Raw genomic sequence first — 18202 nt, 5'->3', positions numbered from 1 at the left:
TTTAGTCGGGTACTAATAGGATTACCAGATGCCAGGAATTTTCCTGACAATGACAATGTCAGGAATTTTGGCCGTTTGTCAGGAATGCGGCCGGAATACGAAAATATCAGGAATTTTAGTGAATTAACAGATTTTTCTTTTATGTACCTAAAAGGTACATTATTCAAATTTACTTACATAAATCCAAAACAAAACAAATTTAAAAAACAAATGTCTTGATAAATATTCGCAAATCATGAATTTTGTCAATTCCAAATTTGGATCAGGTAACCCTAAAGTGTAATTCTATGGAACTTTGCTATGTAAACAAACCGCCGTATTAAAATTGTCTCTAAATGTCAATTTACTAGTGACGTTTGTTTACATAGTTTGTTTACATTCGTCAAACTTTAGGTACCTACTACATCAGCGCATAATCATTTTCCATCGTATTTTCACGGAAACGGACGTCTTGCTAAGTATTTCAGTCAGTAAGATGTATTCGGGTAATTTCGTATGTCGGATAATTCCGAAAATCAAATGAAAATGACCCAAAATTCCATCATAAAAAAAGTCCGTTTTCGGAATTATCCAACGGTTTTCGACATTCGTAATTACCCTAATATACCTTACTGTACAAAAAGTACTTGACTGAACTAGCATGACAAGCAGCTCTGCCTGATAAAATGCAAACACCTAGTAAATCATCATCATCATCATCATCATCTCAGCCTATATACGTCCCACTGCTGGGCACAGGCCTCCTCTCAAGCGCGAGAGGGCACCTAGTAAATAATAGTGGGAAATAGCGTTTTCGAAACGAGCAAATTAAGTTGTGTGTAACGTGTTTAATTCTGATTTTGCCGAAATGAATCAGATAATGACTTCATCTGAGATTAAGCGGGCCATTCTACTTTCCGCTGGCCATACTATTTCCACCCGTTTTATACAACGTCGGTGGCAAACAAGCATATGGCGTGCCTTATGGTAAGCGATCAATTGACCCATAAAGGCAGTAGACAGAGTAGAGGTACTTATCTTATCACAAAATATCCATATATTATTATATAGAAAATAGGTAAATAAGCAGTCATTCATAATCTCCTCGCATATAAAAAAAAAAAAGTAAGTATCTGTTTTAAAATGACGAAGCACTCATTCAAACTAGATAATCCTACTTACAAAAATATTTATTTGTTCAAACGTCATCAATGTTTTTTTTTCAACTAGAAAAGCTAAGCTAACTGCATGCCATTTGCAATTACAATGTGTGACAATGTCATTTATTAGCGTCAAATTTATATGAACATATGACGCTTATAATAAAATCGCCGGATAAATAAAATAACTTTTAACACGTTCTTCTGTTCAAGTCAGTGCAAAGTAAACTTTGACGGAATGGGTATAACAAAAAATAGAATAGCCCCAAAAGTCAAGATTGTATGCAATCTTGGGATTAAATCTATTCTTGGTCGGTCGTCTTTAAGTTTTTGGGGGTTATGAAACATCAAGCAATATTATGTATCATCACGAATGTCATAAATTTGTACAAATTAATACATTTGGGTTTACCAGCTTAACCATGGCCTTTGACCCTGTTTATGGAAGGAAAATTACAGAGACAGCAAAATGCAGTGTCGAAATTTTATTATTATAACCTACTACTACCTACTGGGACGTCAAGAGCTAACCCCATCCCCGCCCTTATGTACCTTCATTGCAGTCGCCATCATGGCTCCTCTACACGATGGGCCAACGCCGGCCAACGCAAGGGACGCATTTATTTATGCGTTAGAGGGAGCAAGTGATATTGCTATTTCATTCTACCGCATGGCTGCGTCCCTTGGAGTGGCTGGCGTTGGCCCATCGTGTAGAGGAGCCATCAGACATAACGGAGCGGCCAAGGTGCTCCCAAATATCTGAACACGCCTCTATTGTCAAGGCGTTTGAGTGCGTGTTCAGATATTTTTGAGCATCTCGGTCGCTCCGGTGTATCTGATGGCGACAGCACTGTCCTGACTTTTAACTTCGGTCGAGTCGGCCATTCCACCCCCACAGATGATGATACTACCACATACAGGATGACATGGAATTCCATGACTGATGGTCCGTGACTTGACCCAGATTAGAAAATAATTCCCGGATCAAAATTCAAAATCATCCCGTAGGTACTTATTTACTAGATTATTTTTTTTTAAGTTTAAAGTCATTTATAAAAAGTAATATTATAGAAATTTACAAGATTAACTAGAGTGCCATAATTATGTACCTATATGTCTAGATAGCGAAAAAGAAGTGTTGTGTGTGACTCCAGTTAATAATGTAAAACATGGAAGGTATTTTGATTAGTTAAAATTTACCCGCAGTCGAAATTGCCTCCCTGCACCTTATGCCAAATTCGCAAACTAATTCCTGACCAGCCGTTTTTGCGTGATTGAGTAACAAACTTACTTGCAAACTTTCGCGTATGTAATCATCATCATCATCATCTCAGCCATAAGACGTCCACTGCTGAACATAGGCCTCCCCCTTTTTTGGGGGGTGAATGCCATAATCGCCACGCTTGGCAGGCCGGTTGGCGATTGCAGTCGAGTACACCGAATTTGAGGGACGCTGCTGCCCGTCCACCGGTGGTCTTGGACGTGGTTTAAGGACATACCCGGGTCCTGGGCGTAGTTTAACTACATACCCGGGGCCCGGGCACGTATGTAATATTAGTAAGCAATTATTAACGCAACCAATTCAGACATTTAATTTAACATAATGCTAATTTCACGATGTAAGATGACACCGGCGTTTTTTGGAAAATAACCGCGAAAATGGAGGTCTTTTTAAGTTAATTTACATTATTAGGTATTTATCAGTATTACGGTTTATTTTGAAGGGGAATATTATATCGACGCTTAAGAATCAATACTGTCTAAGTAACAAATAATTTAATATTTAGACAATTATAGCATGCTATTCGTTATTTTTTTCTGCACCTAACTGCATTAAAAGGTAAAAAACGTCAAAAATGTTAGTTAGACAGTATTGATTCTTAAGCTTTATAATTCAAGTTATATCGACTAACTTGAATTATAAACCTTTAACTATAGAACGCTATAAATAAGCATGATTCAAAATTAAGTAGGTATACAATGGATTGAAACATAGAAACATTATAGATCTAGAAACGACATGGATTAGATGTGTTAGTGTCAAAAGTGACGTTTTTGTTTGAACAAAGTCACTTTTGACACTGACATCTAATCCATATCGTTTCTAGATCTAGGTATTAACTAACGTATCTTAAAGTTAGAATCGAGGCGTTAGTGTAAGTACACTACTTACATTAATAAATAAATAAAATAAAATAAAAATAAAAAGCCTTTTATTTCTTGAACATTTTTAACATTTGTTTACATACCTATTTTATTTATTTTTTAAATGTACTTTTAAATGTATGTAAGTACATTAACATTTATAAATTCCAGTAAATCATTGGGAATATTTCATCCTTGTCATATACCTACTCGAATCAGTTTTATACCTAAATGTTTACTGGTTCCTGAAGTGAAAATTAAGGTAAGTTCGTGTCAATTCGAAATAATTTCAAACAAATAATTTATTCCTAAACAAGTAAGTTTGTTTTGACGTTAATTTTGAAGCAAAGTGCTAATTCCAATTTAGGTATATTGAACTTGAATAAATAAGTACTTTTCAGTAATTTGAATATAATTAGTAATTTAGGTAGGTATAATTCGTGCTTTTACTAAACAAACAACAACTTTTACTAAACAGAAGTGTTTATGTTTTTCAGGTTTCATATGGATGTTGGATAAACCTTTAAGTGATTTCAGTGTTACAGTGACCTTTGAAATTGAAAGGATAAAAACTTGTCAAAGGACATCGGAGACATCATCAACGCCCGTCATCCTAAATTTTTCATATGTGTGTGGTCAAAAATCGTGGGTTCACCTCGGTTGTGTTAAAAAAAGAAAAGAAAACACTGAGCAGAAAAAAATCGATCTCGAAAAAATTCAAAAAGACGATTAAAAATTCAGTCAGGATCCTTATCAAGAAAAGAGGTCAATCACGCACTGACACGTTAATGCTACCTCAAGCACCGATGACTGTTACGGTCATTGTTTTCACCGAAGACGAATTCGACTAGTGTCATTAAATTCATAATTCTCATATGCCCGAAGGCCGAATGTTAGGAAGACACAGGGAGAGAGGTGTGGAGCTCACGGCGGTATAAAAGCGTACGGATTTTGTACGGAGCATCACACAACCTCGGCGCCTCCGCGAGTCAACATGAAAGCATTCTTGGTAGGTACCGTGCAGTGAAAGTGATGTGACCCGTGACCTCCCGCTTCCTTATGTCGACACGCCTCTATGTTAACCGATAATTGTTTTTCCAAATTTGAATTCAAGTGGACCATAGTTTTTATCTAAATTGTTTTTTTTATGGAGTGGATTGTTCTTTTTCAAAATTGTTTTTTTATGGTGAATCAATCAGGCAATTTGGATTTTGAGTGTCGTGCTAAGGATTGGCAATTTTAGTGTTCTGTCCCGATGGAGTTGCAGTGATTTATATGTTCTATAAAAGTGTTTTGTTTTCCGTAGGTATTAGCTGCCGTAGCGGCACTCGGCTCGGCCAGGCCCGAGGCGGGCTACAGCTACAACGCTCCCGGTGGCGGCGGTGGTTTCTCCTCCGGCGGTGGACACGGTGGTGGCTTCTCCTCCGGCGGTGGACACGGAGGCGGTTTCTCCTCTGGCGGAGGCGGGTTCTCCTCTGGCGGCGGCGGACATGGAGGCGGCTTCTCCTCTGGCGGTCTGAGCTCCAGCAGCTTCGGAATCGGCGGCGGCAGCGGTGGCGGATTCTCCTCCGGAGGCGGATTCTCCTCTGGCGGCGGCGGCGGTGGTTTCGGCGGCGGCTTCGGCGGCGGCTTCGGTGGCGCTCCCATCGTCCAGAAGCACATCTACGTCCACGTTCCTCCCCCAGAACCCGAAGAACAGCGCCCCCAGATCATCGGCGGAGGCGGCGTCCCCCAGAAGCACTACAAGATCATCTTCATTAAGGCGCCCGCTCCTCCCGCCCCCGTCGCCCCCATCATCCCCGCCCAGGCCCAAAACGAGGAGAAGACCCTCGTCTACGTGCTGGTCAAGAAACCCGACGAACAGCCCGACATCACCATCCCCACTGCCGCTCCCACCCAGCCCTCCAAACCCGAAGTTTACTTCATCAAGTACAAGACCCAGAAGGAGGGTGGTATCGGAGGTGGATCTATCGGAGGTGGAATCGGAGGTGGCTCGATCGGCGGTGGCATCGGCGGTGGCCTCTCTGGCGGTAGCATTGGCGGTGGCATCGGTGGTGGACACGGAGGCAGCATCGGCGGAGGTAGCATCGGCGGCGGCAGCATCGGCGGCGGACACGGTGGCAGCATCGGCGGAGGCTCCGGTGGAGTCAGCTCCTCGTACGGCCCCCCAGGCCAGTCCGGCCCCTACTAAACACCGCGCCAAGCGCCCCCATGTGATACCTGCTTTGCCGGCGACTTAGTCTTAAGTAGAACAAAAAATTACGGTGCCTAAATGTATTTATGTAAATAGTAATTTTAATGTATCATAATTAATTCTAGTTGTATTGTAAAATACTTTTTGCATAAAAAATCGATAAACGAACGAACATATCATCTTATTATTCCAAGCCCTGAAACGAAAACTAAAAGCTCAAAAAACCATAAATATCACATATTTGTATTAATTTACACATAAAGATAACAAACAGGTGGTTATGTTTATAGAAAGTTTTCTACATGTGGGCGACACGGGTTACGTAACCTGGATTCTGACCTCTTGCGTAACCACTGAAACCATCTCGCCTTACGACACCTATAAGAGTTTCGCTAAATATCCATTGCAAAACTTATCCGTAATTTCCACAATTTCACTACCTTGACATTTCGAGTCCTTTAAACGCGTTAAAACGTGTAAAAGTGGATCACAACAATGATTATTGCATAATGGCAGGCGGAAACCGGTCAACGGTTTTAAATTATTTACTGAATATTTATAACGAGACTTTCGTAATTCCTGTGATCGTGTTTGGGCATATCATTATTGAGTTAACGTATACGTTGGAAAGCTGTCTCGTAATATTTGCTAAGAAATGTGTATAATACGAAAGTGAAATTCTCTTTTGTGTCGTTTGAGTGATTCTTCGATGTTTGTTTGAGTAAATTGACAAGTCGAGTGTAGCATATGATTACTTCGGGGTTTTATGATGCAAGAGGGAAATTTTCCTATTTTCAAGTTCTGTTAATGTGTGCCTAATAGTGCCTCAAACTCGGGTAAATCCATCGGTTAGATTAAGCGATTTTGGTACTAAGAAAAGGTAACAGGGTATATATTTGACGAGAGAGTCGAATGGATTTGGCCGAGTGTGAAGTTAAGCGACACATTTATTTTGGATTTATTTTTTTCGTATCAATCAATTTATATCGAAGCTGAAGGTTAAGGACTCTTTTTAACAGAAAAAATAAAAAGACCATCTAACTAGGTAGGTATAAAATAAATTCCGTCAGATCAGATTTGGAATTTAAGGAATTAAGGAAAATTAAGGAATTTTGCAACTTTATAATCAAACTATGTCATAATACCTAATCTAACAATTATAAAATTCTCAGACTCGCAAATTACAAATTACAAAATACCAACAAACTAAAGAGGCCAGACATATTTTCGTATTCTAAACATTTCACACTAAAAATGAGTCTACACTACATTTACCTTAATTTTTTCTCACGACAATAGTCTCGACTAGGTTAGACAATGCACACAACAAATGCCTCATAACTTCTATAACGTCGTATATTTCAATACTGAGATACTGCAAAAACAATCTTCTTGCCCTACAATAAAGTTGGCTTTTGAATGGAGAGGGAAAACACTACAGGACATGTTAAAGGCATACAGTTTATTACTATAATTTGTATAAACTCTCACGTAAGAGCTATTAAGGTCACGTAAGAGTTTTAATTGCTTGACTTTCTGCAAGTGTAACACCGTTTAAGAGGTACTTAATGCGAATGCATTGCAAAGTCGTTACAGAGCTCCAGCTTTAAACTGTTTTTTTTCATAAACGCCGAGAATTACATTAAAAGTTAAAAATTTACCTTTATTATATTATTTATTACAGCACTTGTTTTATTTTAAAAATATAAGAAGTTTCTGTACGAGGCATAATACTTTGTCTAAAATTTAGTAGATGATGATGATGATGATGATGATGATGATGATGATGATGATGGTATCCTGTTATCCCTCATCAGGGTCATAGGGCTCTCAGAAGGGTTCTCCACTATTGTCGATCCTGCGCTGTCTCTTCGACTTTCTTCCAGTCGAGGCCAGCGGGTGCCACCTCTTTGTTGACTGTGCGCCTCCAGGTGGTACGTGGAAATATGGTAGACTCGTTGAGAAACATAGGTTGGAAGGATCGATCTCCCAATTCTCCCATACAAATTATGAATTCCGGGCTTTTATTTCTGCTGACAAATTTGGCTTGCCAGAGTATAGTTATAGGTATAGAAATTTCCTGCATTTTTCAGAAATTTATTCAATGTATCAGGCGGGAACATTAGTAAATAAGTAGCTGGTTGATTATCAAATGAACACATTTTCCATTTTCGCTCCTATTTTCCCGTTGTCATGTCATTAAGTCTTTCTTCACAATGTATACATTGGCGTTATCTGAAATAAATCAAATGGGGGTTATTTCAATGACCTAAGAAAATTCTAAATCTAACTTCCTTAGATTATCGCAAACGATTAGCTTAAGATTATGTGAACCTGCGAAACTATTAGGTAATTAGATTGCTGTAATAACTGATTCCAATTCAGCAGAAACAATGAGATCCCACACTAGCGTTCGTTACGGGCCAAAAAGTCGAGCATAACCAGAGTACCAGTATGGTGATAGGTTGTTTTTGTTTTAAGGTCAAAGTTCGCGAAGCAAATTAATTGAATAATTCAGTTCATCGTTAACAATTAATTGTAATTATATACATTGAGCGGTGATTTGATATTAATGGACTTATGTAATGTCTGAGTGATTGATGATTTTTGAATTCGTACTTCGTAACATACCTAGAAATCTTAGGTACTACTCTAAGCGCCACTTGCACCATTCCACTAACCCTGGATTAACCGGTTAAACCTGGAGTTATCATGGTTGACGATTAAACCGCTTAACCCCGGGTTAGTGCGATGGTGCAAGTGGCCCTAAGCAAAATAGCGCAGTAGATTAGCTTTGCACATAAATGTTACTTTTTTCACAAGTTGCATATATGTATTATGTAACATACTTTGTATTTTCATGTATGGTATCCTCGTAAGTCCCCGCGTACTTGTACAAGTACAAATTAAATTCGAGTTTTGAACTCTTACAGTACTTAATAAAAGAAAGTTCCAAATTCAAAAGCGCAAAAATTGACTTGGGTCTTACGAGGGTATTGGGAAGGTGCAAAGTCGGTGGAGGGGGAAGTGGCGCTGATCGTCACAAACACAGGTAATCTTATGGGGTTGTCTATTGTTTGCCCGAAAATTATATAAAATAATACTCATATGCCCGAATTTTATTTGCCCGAATTTCATTTGCCCGAATTGTTTGTTTACCATAAAAATGATGTGACATACTCTTTGTTTACCCGATTATTAGATTCCAGAACGTACGAGTGCCATACGTGTTGTTGTCCATATTATTAATTGTAATAATACTATTTAATAGAATATTTAACCTCACATAACCCACTTTTCCAGTGGTATTTCTTTTCTGTAAGGGTCGCAATTCAAACCTAACCTAACCCACTTTTCTGATAGCATTTCTTTTCTGTAAGGGTCGCAGTTCAAACCTAACCTAACCCATTTTTCTAGTAGCATTTGGTTTCTGTAAGGGTCGCAATTCAAACCTAACCTAACCCACTTTTCCAGTAGCATTTCTTTTCTGTAAGGGTCGCAGTTCAAACCTAACCTAACCCACTTTTCCAGTAGCATTACTTTTCTGTAAGGGTCGCAGATCAAACCTAACCTAACCCATTTTTCTAGTAGCATTTGGTTTCTGTAAAAAAATTATGTTATGGCTAGTGATAATTATGGCTTACAATGATGATGACAAACGATATTATTGAAATTGATTTTATGGGAAACAAAGTTTCTGGCACGTGACTTATATAGTAAACAATAAGTATTGCATATGTAATTATGGGAAACAATATAATGGCTGTTGACTATTATGGCAAGTGAAATTATGGCAAATGAAATTCTGGCAAGTGGGTGCATACCATCTTATGGAATGTCCGACATTAGTACTAGCGGCAGCCCCAAGAACTAATTTTACTCCATAAGATTTAACGTAGAAAGTCCGACAAAATGAGGGCAGCACCAGTCGTGCACATAGCGAATATGAGACTTGTTGATCACGAGATAATATACACACACAGGACAGGACATAATATAAATAATGTATCAGGGGCGTAGTGACGTGATCAGATAAAAGCACTATCAATTATTACATACTACAACGGGATGTTACGACATATTTAAATTGTTTCCGATCCGAGGAACCTGTAGAGAAACAGGTTCCGAATACCAATTTTAACAAAAAACAACCATAACGGAAGCCTAATAAGGTTTAATTTCATGTTACATACGTGTGCTTACATCTTAAAATTAGTGCTCAAAATTCGTTAAAAGAAAAATGAACGCAACGACACACGGTTTTAAGTTCAAATTCCAATACTTACAGGTCTGAAATGTACTTACCGGTACTATACCAGTCACGTTTTGATTGAGAGTGAGAGTGTACGCTAAAAAGAGATTAGATACGGTATTGGCTTACACGTGTCTCATATATGTTTGTTCATGCGTTATGTATGGATGTGCGACTTTGTCTCACTAATAAAATTACATAATAAGGAATTACGTTAGACGAAAATAATTCAGTGTAGGTAGGGGTTTTCTAAGCTCCGTGTCTACTGATACGTGGGTTTCTGTATTATTATATGACGCTATTGCGTGTCTAGATAATATTGACACCAAGCTAAACCAACATATTAGCTTTGGATCATAGTTGAGAGATGTTGGATTAATTGAGTTGTTTTGAGGTATCTACAGAAAACAGATTTAGGTTGCCAACAATAGTGGCTTTTATCTTATATCTTGAATTGAGCAATTCTTGTATGTTTATTTATATATTTTATTATTGTTTATCTATATATTCCGGGGAACTCGGAAACGGCTCTCACGATGTCGATGAAATTTGCTATATCCACATATAGCAAACCCCCGTTTTTGGAGGCGAAAAATCGGTCTAGCTAGGTCTTAGGTATCTCTGGGAAAACGCGCATTTTTGAGTTTTTATATGTTTTCCGAGCAACGCTCGGTCTCATATTATAAAATAATAATTACCTAAAAATTTTGCTAACGTGTAGCACGTAGAACAGACTTTACTACCACGTTTAACAGCAGTTAGTCAATACTGTCAATAGTTTACCATTGACAAAGTTCACCGACCCACGTGTCCGGAACACGATTGTAGAAAGCAAGCATCTTCTGTGTTTGTTTATGTTAATAGCTTGACGCCGTAGTAGTAGTAGCCCTGACAACTTCTGTGTTTATTCTTATCGAGCAAGGACTATTCATGTTTGTACGTAATGTGCCTGCTGTTCAATTTCATACGGCCTTCGGATCCAAGTCGGTTGTAAATAAAAACAAATCAAGTAAGGTTACGTAAGGGAAACAGTTTATTTTGCTCGGGGCAAGAGTCCTACGTACCTACATAAGTATTTTTAAGTTAATTTTATTTATGCATCACTTAGGTTTATTTTTCGTATTTAATTTAGTTTTTATTAGGGTTCCGTACCCAAAGGGTAAAACGGGACCCTATTACTAAGACTCTGCTGTCCGTCCGTCCGTCCGTCCGTCCGTCTGTCACCAGGCTGTATCTCACGAACCGTGATAGCTAGACAGTTGAAATTTTCACAGATGATGTATTTCTGTTGCCGCTATAACAACAAATACTAAAAACAGAATAAAATAAAGATTTAAGTGGGGCTCCCATACAACAGACGTGATTTTTGACCGAAGTTAAGCAACGTCGGGCGGGGTCAGTACTTGAATGAGTGACCGTTTTTTTTTTGCCTTTTTTTGCATTATGGTACGGAACCCTTCGTGCGCGTGTTTGACTCGCACTTGCCCGGTTTTTTAGGTATTTTTAAGGAGTTACTTTGTTTAACATAAAGTTTTAAGTCATAATGTATTGTGTGTCATATTTGCACTTAAACCGTTGACTTTTCAGGATTTTCGTAAGGTTATCCTATAGAATGCCATAAAAGAAACCTACATGTTAGGTTAGGTTTGTTACACAAAAGTTACGCGTTTCTGAGAAAAACAAATTGTGACTAACAAAAATGCGGACAAACAATACATTATGACATAAACTTTTTGGGAAACAATAGGTAGGTACGGTACGGAACGAAAAAACTTTACGATTAAAATCGTAAGTTTCGTAATTAAAAGTGATAATGAGATGGGTTTCCCTTTTATCTTGGAAACTTGGAGCCACGATTTACGGCATAGTTACAGGCTTTAATTAAATTTGTTACTTAAATAAAGTGACGCCGTCTTAAGTAGGGAAGGGCGGGGCTAAAAAGTGTTCAGTTTTTCCTGAATTCAAAATTCTGCTTGTAATCGAAATCATGTGAACCATAAGGTTCACGCAACACTATGGTCACTTAGAGAGGGGCCCCACTGGAGCGTTGCGTCTCGCTGTCTCGTCGCAAGCGTCGCGTCGTCGCAAGCGTCGCGTCGTCGCAAGCGTCGCGTCGTCGCAAGCGTCGCGTCGTCGCAAGCGTCGCGTCGTCGCAAGCGTTGCGTCGTAGCAGCGCCAACGCTGCGTTGTTTTACATAACCCTCGCATGGCCCTTTCTTAAAACGTCTTTAATTTAGGAGTATGGCTTAATGTATAATAATATTTTCAGCAACCAGCCCTTAAATGTAATAATTTCTTCACAAACCATAGACTCCATCTAAGCTAACTATACTGTCATCTAAGCGACAGTGTGGGAGCGTTATGGTAACATTCCATTTCTAACCGCAGCTGTACTACCGGTACTGAACGCGTCGCTGTCATTGTCAATTTCCATAGTAAAATGAACAGTAGTGCAGCTGTCGTTGGAAATGGACTGTCACCTTTACCATAACTGTTAAATTCCTATGAATGCGTGGTGATTATAGTGGCGCTGTCACACTGATCGCTGCCAGATCGGTGCAAATTTAACTTGGACGGACTCCACCTTCCCGGCATAAATAACTCACTAAGCAACCCTTGTTTGTTGCCTCACAATACCCATTACATAATTTCCAAGCAAAAGCTTATACATGTCAGTCAGTATGACATAAGGAAACCTTTAATGAAGTTAATGGTTATTAAAGGTCGTTCAACCCACGTAACACTCATTACATTGTCGGCCCGATTCGAAGTATTTCGAACTTTAAGATACGTCCAGATACGATATGGATTGGATATCATCTTCCACGCATTGTCCCAGCATTTTGCCACGGCTCATGGCTGGGGTCCGCTTGACAACTAATTCCGAGAATTAGCGTAGGCACTAGTTCCATCATCATAGATATGTCAGTGTCAAAAGTGACGTTTTTGTTCGAAGTTCGAAGCGGCACTTTTGACACTGGCATGTCTAATCCATATCGTATCTGGAATTATTATCATGCCGCGATCAGAAAGGGATTAGAAATAACAGATTTCCATACACTTACGTCAAAATCAATATGGATTGACAGCTATCTCAATCCCTTTCTAATCGCGATTCAGTAATACTTCCAACTGGACTTTAAGATACGTCAAAATATTACTATTCATAAATATTAATATTACTATTTGACGTATCTTGAAGTTCGAATCAGGCCGTTTATTGTCGAAAGAACGAAACTTAACGAGCTGTATTATGGATGTCATCGGTGATATTTTATTATTACAAAACCAGTGAGTAGAGGCTGTTTAGAGAGCCCTTGTGGATTTGAGAAATATTGCTTTGGCGGTTGAGTGGTTGTGAGGTAAAGGCGTGTCCAGACGCAGACAATTTGATTTAAATTGTCCGTAATATAATATTTTAAACTTTCGCGTTTTGAATACATATTAACTCACATTATAGACGGGTCTAACGCGAATTATTTTCAATTACCTTGATTTACCGACGTTTCGACACAGTTTGTGTTTGTGTTAGACCCGTCTATAATGTGAGTTAAATTGTCCGATCAAATCAGGCCGTGCGGACGCAAACGCCAATTTGGTTCCCCGATTATGACCGATATTACCGATAAAATGGGGTGCGGACGTAAGAATACCAATTCGTGACGCTAGTATTCGCGTTTGGGGCCTTTTCTTAAATTTAGAGCGGACAAATATCACCACAAATCTAAAATTGGTGAAAGTGGCCAAATTGGCGTTTGCGTCCGCACCACCTGATTTGTTCGGTCAATTTAATCAGATTGGTGGAAAATTGTTCTCTTCTGGACAGGCCTTAAGTAATACAAAAATAACTGGGCCGTAAGTGACTGAAGTCTCGTTTGGCGTTTTCCATAAAAGATCGTGACTTGGTTCAGCCCCTGAAAGGAAATCTTATTACACATATTTTTATCCTCGCTAAGCAGTCGAGAATTATTAATATTATCATACTTACACACATCTGGCTATTTTCCGGGAACATTATTTGGTTGATTTAAAGTTGTCATATATACAACCTTCTTCACAAGTACTTTAAATGACGGAATGAGGGATTGGAATGATGCGTCCACTCACTATCAGTATAATGTCATTATTTTGACATTACTTCAAAAATATTAAAAAAGTTTAATAACTTCATTATCGTCCATCATTCTTTCTGTCATTTCTGATTCCATCATTCTAATCAATTCACTGTCAGTAGTAATGTCATTTCTAGTATCATTACTTTGACATAACTCCAATACTGAAGGAAATTATTAAAATAAACTTCATTACTTGCCGTCATTCCTTCATGACTATCCCTACACTATCAGTAAAAACGTCATTCCATCAAAGTAATGTCAGTATTCATGATACTGTCGGGGCCATAATAAGCTATTTTATCCTTTGCTCTAAATTTTGTGACAGTTACAGAGGCCAATGAATTTGTGACGACTCCCTAAAGGATACTGTATCGAATCAGGCTTCTGAGGTAGGTACTTTGTAATATAAAGGTACCTACGGATTAACTTCGAAAGCGGGGTAGTAAAATTATGAAAATGGCATATATTAATAAAACCATAAGCACTTCATACTTTAGCAACACTTATGTACTCATATGTACGTTACTTTAACGCTTACCAACTAGAAAATGATTGTAATCTTGTAGTTATTTGCCAGTTTCAACAGTAAGTATACCGCTGTAAAAAATATTTAAACAGGTACTTAATTAAAACTACTTATGACAAAATCTTTCAAAATCATAGCTTATTTCGAAGTTGTTCTTGTTCTTAATATTATTGACGGTTGACTTAATAATTCTATGATGATTTGTAATAATACTCACAGGGCCTTATAATTATTAACTTCTGTTTACGTTAGTTAAATACGGCGATAAATCTTAAAAGTTAATCATCTATGTAAATATGCGATCTTTTACGTAATTTTGGATATACTTTAATATGCATTTTAAGTACTGGAAATGAACTACGACTAGTCAAATAATGAATAAATTATACACGATGTCAGCCGTCGCGTCAGCGCATCTTGTAACGCATAAATTTGACGAGATAATTCCATGTAAATGAAATGAATTATATAATCATCATAATCATTTTTATTCATAAAACCAACATAAATATACAAATTAATAGTTAATCTAATAATGTTAAATGTTTCGTTTTGGCAACAAGATTAGTTTTTTTCACTTTTTGTTAATTTGTTTGTAAAACATTTTGTGATACTTAATATTTATTTAGTTTTTTTTTCATGTAACTACGACGGCGTCTTAATTGTTTAATAGATTTAAGTATTTAAGCTGTAGGTATATTTTTAGCCACGTTGAAAATTGTTTTAGGTAAGTACAATCTTATAATAAATATGCTTGTTTTTTAAATCTTGACAAAATCCTAATCAATGTATCGTCTGGCAAATCAAATTTGCTAGTAACAGTGGAATAAAAAAACTATACTCTTCACTTTTTGTACTAGACTACGCCAATATATTTTGTAATCGAGTTGACTGACATCGCTAGACGAATTGACGATATCTTCAAAAGACACAAGACAACTTTTGCCAACAAAACATAATACAAAATTAACTCCAGAAATTGTTTTAAATTCGTCACATTGTTCGACAGACATTGATCTACTACCACAATACCACCGATCACTTCGACGTATCTCACTTAAACATCTAAACTGTAAATTCAACCATACAGCCTTACACATAAGGTTCCATTTCACATAAATCTTGAATAGCGTGACGCCTTTGTCAATGAATGGGAAGACGCTGGTTCTCATAGCGTGTATGACGCATTGTCACAATCCGGATATCCATAGTATGAGTTATGTTTTTTCCGGATTTCGTATAATGAACTCGGTTATGTAATTATAACAATTAATTGTGAGATGATTATCGAGTTGAAAGGGTGTAAAATATGTTTTTACACACGTACATAGTATAGGAGGGTTTAATACAACTATTTGCACCATTGCGTGAATGGGTTACACATGAATTATTTTGACATTAATTATTTTGTTTGTCTCTTTTGTGTTATTTTAATAACTATATAGTCGGGTTTTAATAAATTTTCTTTAGTTTTATTCCTTTACATTTACGTAGTACGCGGTGTTATCTCGCGCAGACTGGCGTACTTATTGTTTTATACTAATTAACGGTCCAATTCGGATTATGAAATAGACTTCTATTAGACATGCATCTTTTAGACATCACCAAGATATGATAACGATATGTTTAAGATCTAACCTGTCAAATTTGACGTATGCAATTCTGGAGATACTCTTGAACGATTTCCACAGGATATGACTTAGAGATCTAATTCACATCTAATAGATATCTTACTCTATCTAACGTAAAAGTGACATTGGTTGCCCGAATTGCGCTGCAAAAGAGAACTAGTTGATATCTAAACTATAACGTTTCTAGAATGGATCTAGTACGTGTCGTCTCTTGTGAATATCTTGAAGTTCGAATACGGCAGTAAGGCTTGTTTTTACTTAGTTGAGTCTCTCTTTGTTTTGTTAAAGTATAATTTTATTTTTTATGCAAGTAGGTACAGTCAGCAACAAAAGTAGCTGAGAAGTTGAGAGCTTTTGGACTATAAGTAGTAAGTTGGGACGTTTGTCATCAATCATATATATTATGTATGTACCTACTTATGTCCTGACCGGTATTGCAAATAATAATAAGTAGGTAAGTAACTTAGAAGTATACAGAAGCCAAGGGAAGTTATTGAGGTCGTACCTACCGTATAAATATATTATGAGGACATAAATAATGCGTAACAAATGTTGTTCAATCTAATAGAGTTTTCCGGCACAAATTGCGAACCTTTCAAAATGTTATTGTTAGCGTGGCATGTAGAACTTTAGTAATGAGCTTTGATTTTTATCATGACTATATTTGTTTTCAAGGAATTATTATTTCGAATGTCTGTATAACCAATAATATAAATAATCAAATTAATAGTTACTACTTACTTACTGCTGTGGCGCAACGACCCGAAGTGGATCTTGGCCTCCGACACCAAAGACCGCCATTAATTGTTAAATGATTTTATTAATAATCAAATCAATAGTTGAGCGATTTTAAAATTATAAGTCTCTTCTTCTCCCTGCCCTTATCCCACGTTATGTGGGGTCGGCACAACATGTTTTTCTCTTCGATTCTCCTCTGTCTTTCGTTACCTCAGCACTCACTCCTTTCTTTCTGGTATCTTCCTTCACACAATCCATTCATCGTTTTTTGGGTCTACCATCCGCACTCCGTCCATCAACATTCATCCCTAACATTATTTTGCCTATGTAGCATTCATCCCTCATAATTTTAAAATATAAGTATTTGGATGCTACAATGTCTTGTTTCTAAGGATTGTGTACTTCCTACATTTTCAATAGCACGATGTTTTACGGTGCTCATTATCTTTTGTTCTTACTTTAATTTTATTTTATACTTACCAAAGTAATTATTAGTACCTATTCAGAGATACAGCATAAGGACAGGTTTTCAGCATGGTAGGTTAAGTTAAGATCCATCTCGAATTTCAGTGTTACGCAACGGCCGTCACCAGTTTCTGATATATAATCTGGACACGGTCCGTGCATTCCATCAAACCCACTCAGATCAGATCTAAAGATGGATTAAATGTCTTGTCATCTTGAGAGAAAGGAGTCGGCAATCACTTGTTCATGTACGAACTAACTTGATTAGGAAATTGATAGTTGATGGCATTTTTAGGATTCCGAATCTTAAAAGGAAAAAAGGGAACACTAAAAGGATCACTCCTGCACCTGTATGTCCGTCTTTCACAGCCTATTTGCTCAAAAACTACTGAATCAAGTAAGTTAAATTTGGTAGGGCAAACCTTGGCTATTCGGTGATACTTGGTTATCCGGTAATAGTCAGTTGTAATGTGTTTTATCCGCGTTACCTGGTAATTATATTACTTGAAACCATATTACACCACATTAGTCACATCCATGGTATCTCTTAAACATTGTTTTAAGCAATAAAATTACCTACCGGGTAACTCGGCTAAAAGACAATAAAACTGACTATCACCGAATAACTACGTATCACCGAATGGCCAAGGTTTGCCCTACATATGTAAGACTGTGACCCAAAGATGAACATGTAGGTAACATAAATGAATTTTAAACATAGGGCCACTTTTGAGGGTAATTTGCAAAGTTTTGCAAATTCTATTGTGTTATAATTATATCTAGAGGTAATAAAAGGGCTTATTGTTAGAAATTGAAGTTATTCTTTTAAGATAAATATCTAGTTAAGAAGTTATTTACGATTACGATAATAGCCAAAAATTATAACAATTAAAAACATCGTAAAAATCACCGACTAAAGAAAGAGAGACTGTGGGCTATATATATAATATTTAATCTCGAAAAACATTACTTCATTTTTCCACCGTGAGTAAACCCG

General features: G+C 37.4%; 2 protein-coding genes across 2 annotated transcripts in view; both read left to right on the top strand.

The window, feature by feature from the left end:
• LOC134669902 (fibroblast growth factor receptor 4-like) overlaps positions 1 to 18202 on the top strand; it is a 107415-nt gene that overhangs the window by 64478 nt on the left and 24735 nt on the right. The window lies entirely within an intron of this gene.
• LOC134670410 (uncharacterized) lies at positions 4194 to 5650 on the top strand. The gene is made up of 2 exons (XM_063528255.1): positions 4194 to 4293; positions 4591 to 5650. The coding sequence occupies exons 1-2, from the start codon at positions 4279 to 4281 to the stop codon at positions 5473 to 5475; spliced, it is 900 nt and encodes a 299-aa protein (XP_063384325.1). The 5' UTR covers positions 4194 to 4278; the 3' UTR covers positions 5476 to 5650.

This window comes from Cydia fagiglandana, chromosome 13, assembly GCF_963556715.1.
Source record: "Cydia fagiglandana chromosome 13, ilCydFagi1.1, whole genome shotgun sequence".
Classification (NCBI taxonomy): domain Eukaryota; kingdom Metazoa; phylum Arthropoda; class Insecta; order Lepidoptera; family Tortricidae; genus Cydia; species Cydia fagiglandana.
This window is presented reverse-complemented; position numbering and strand designations above follow the sequence as displayed.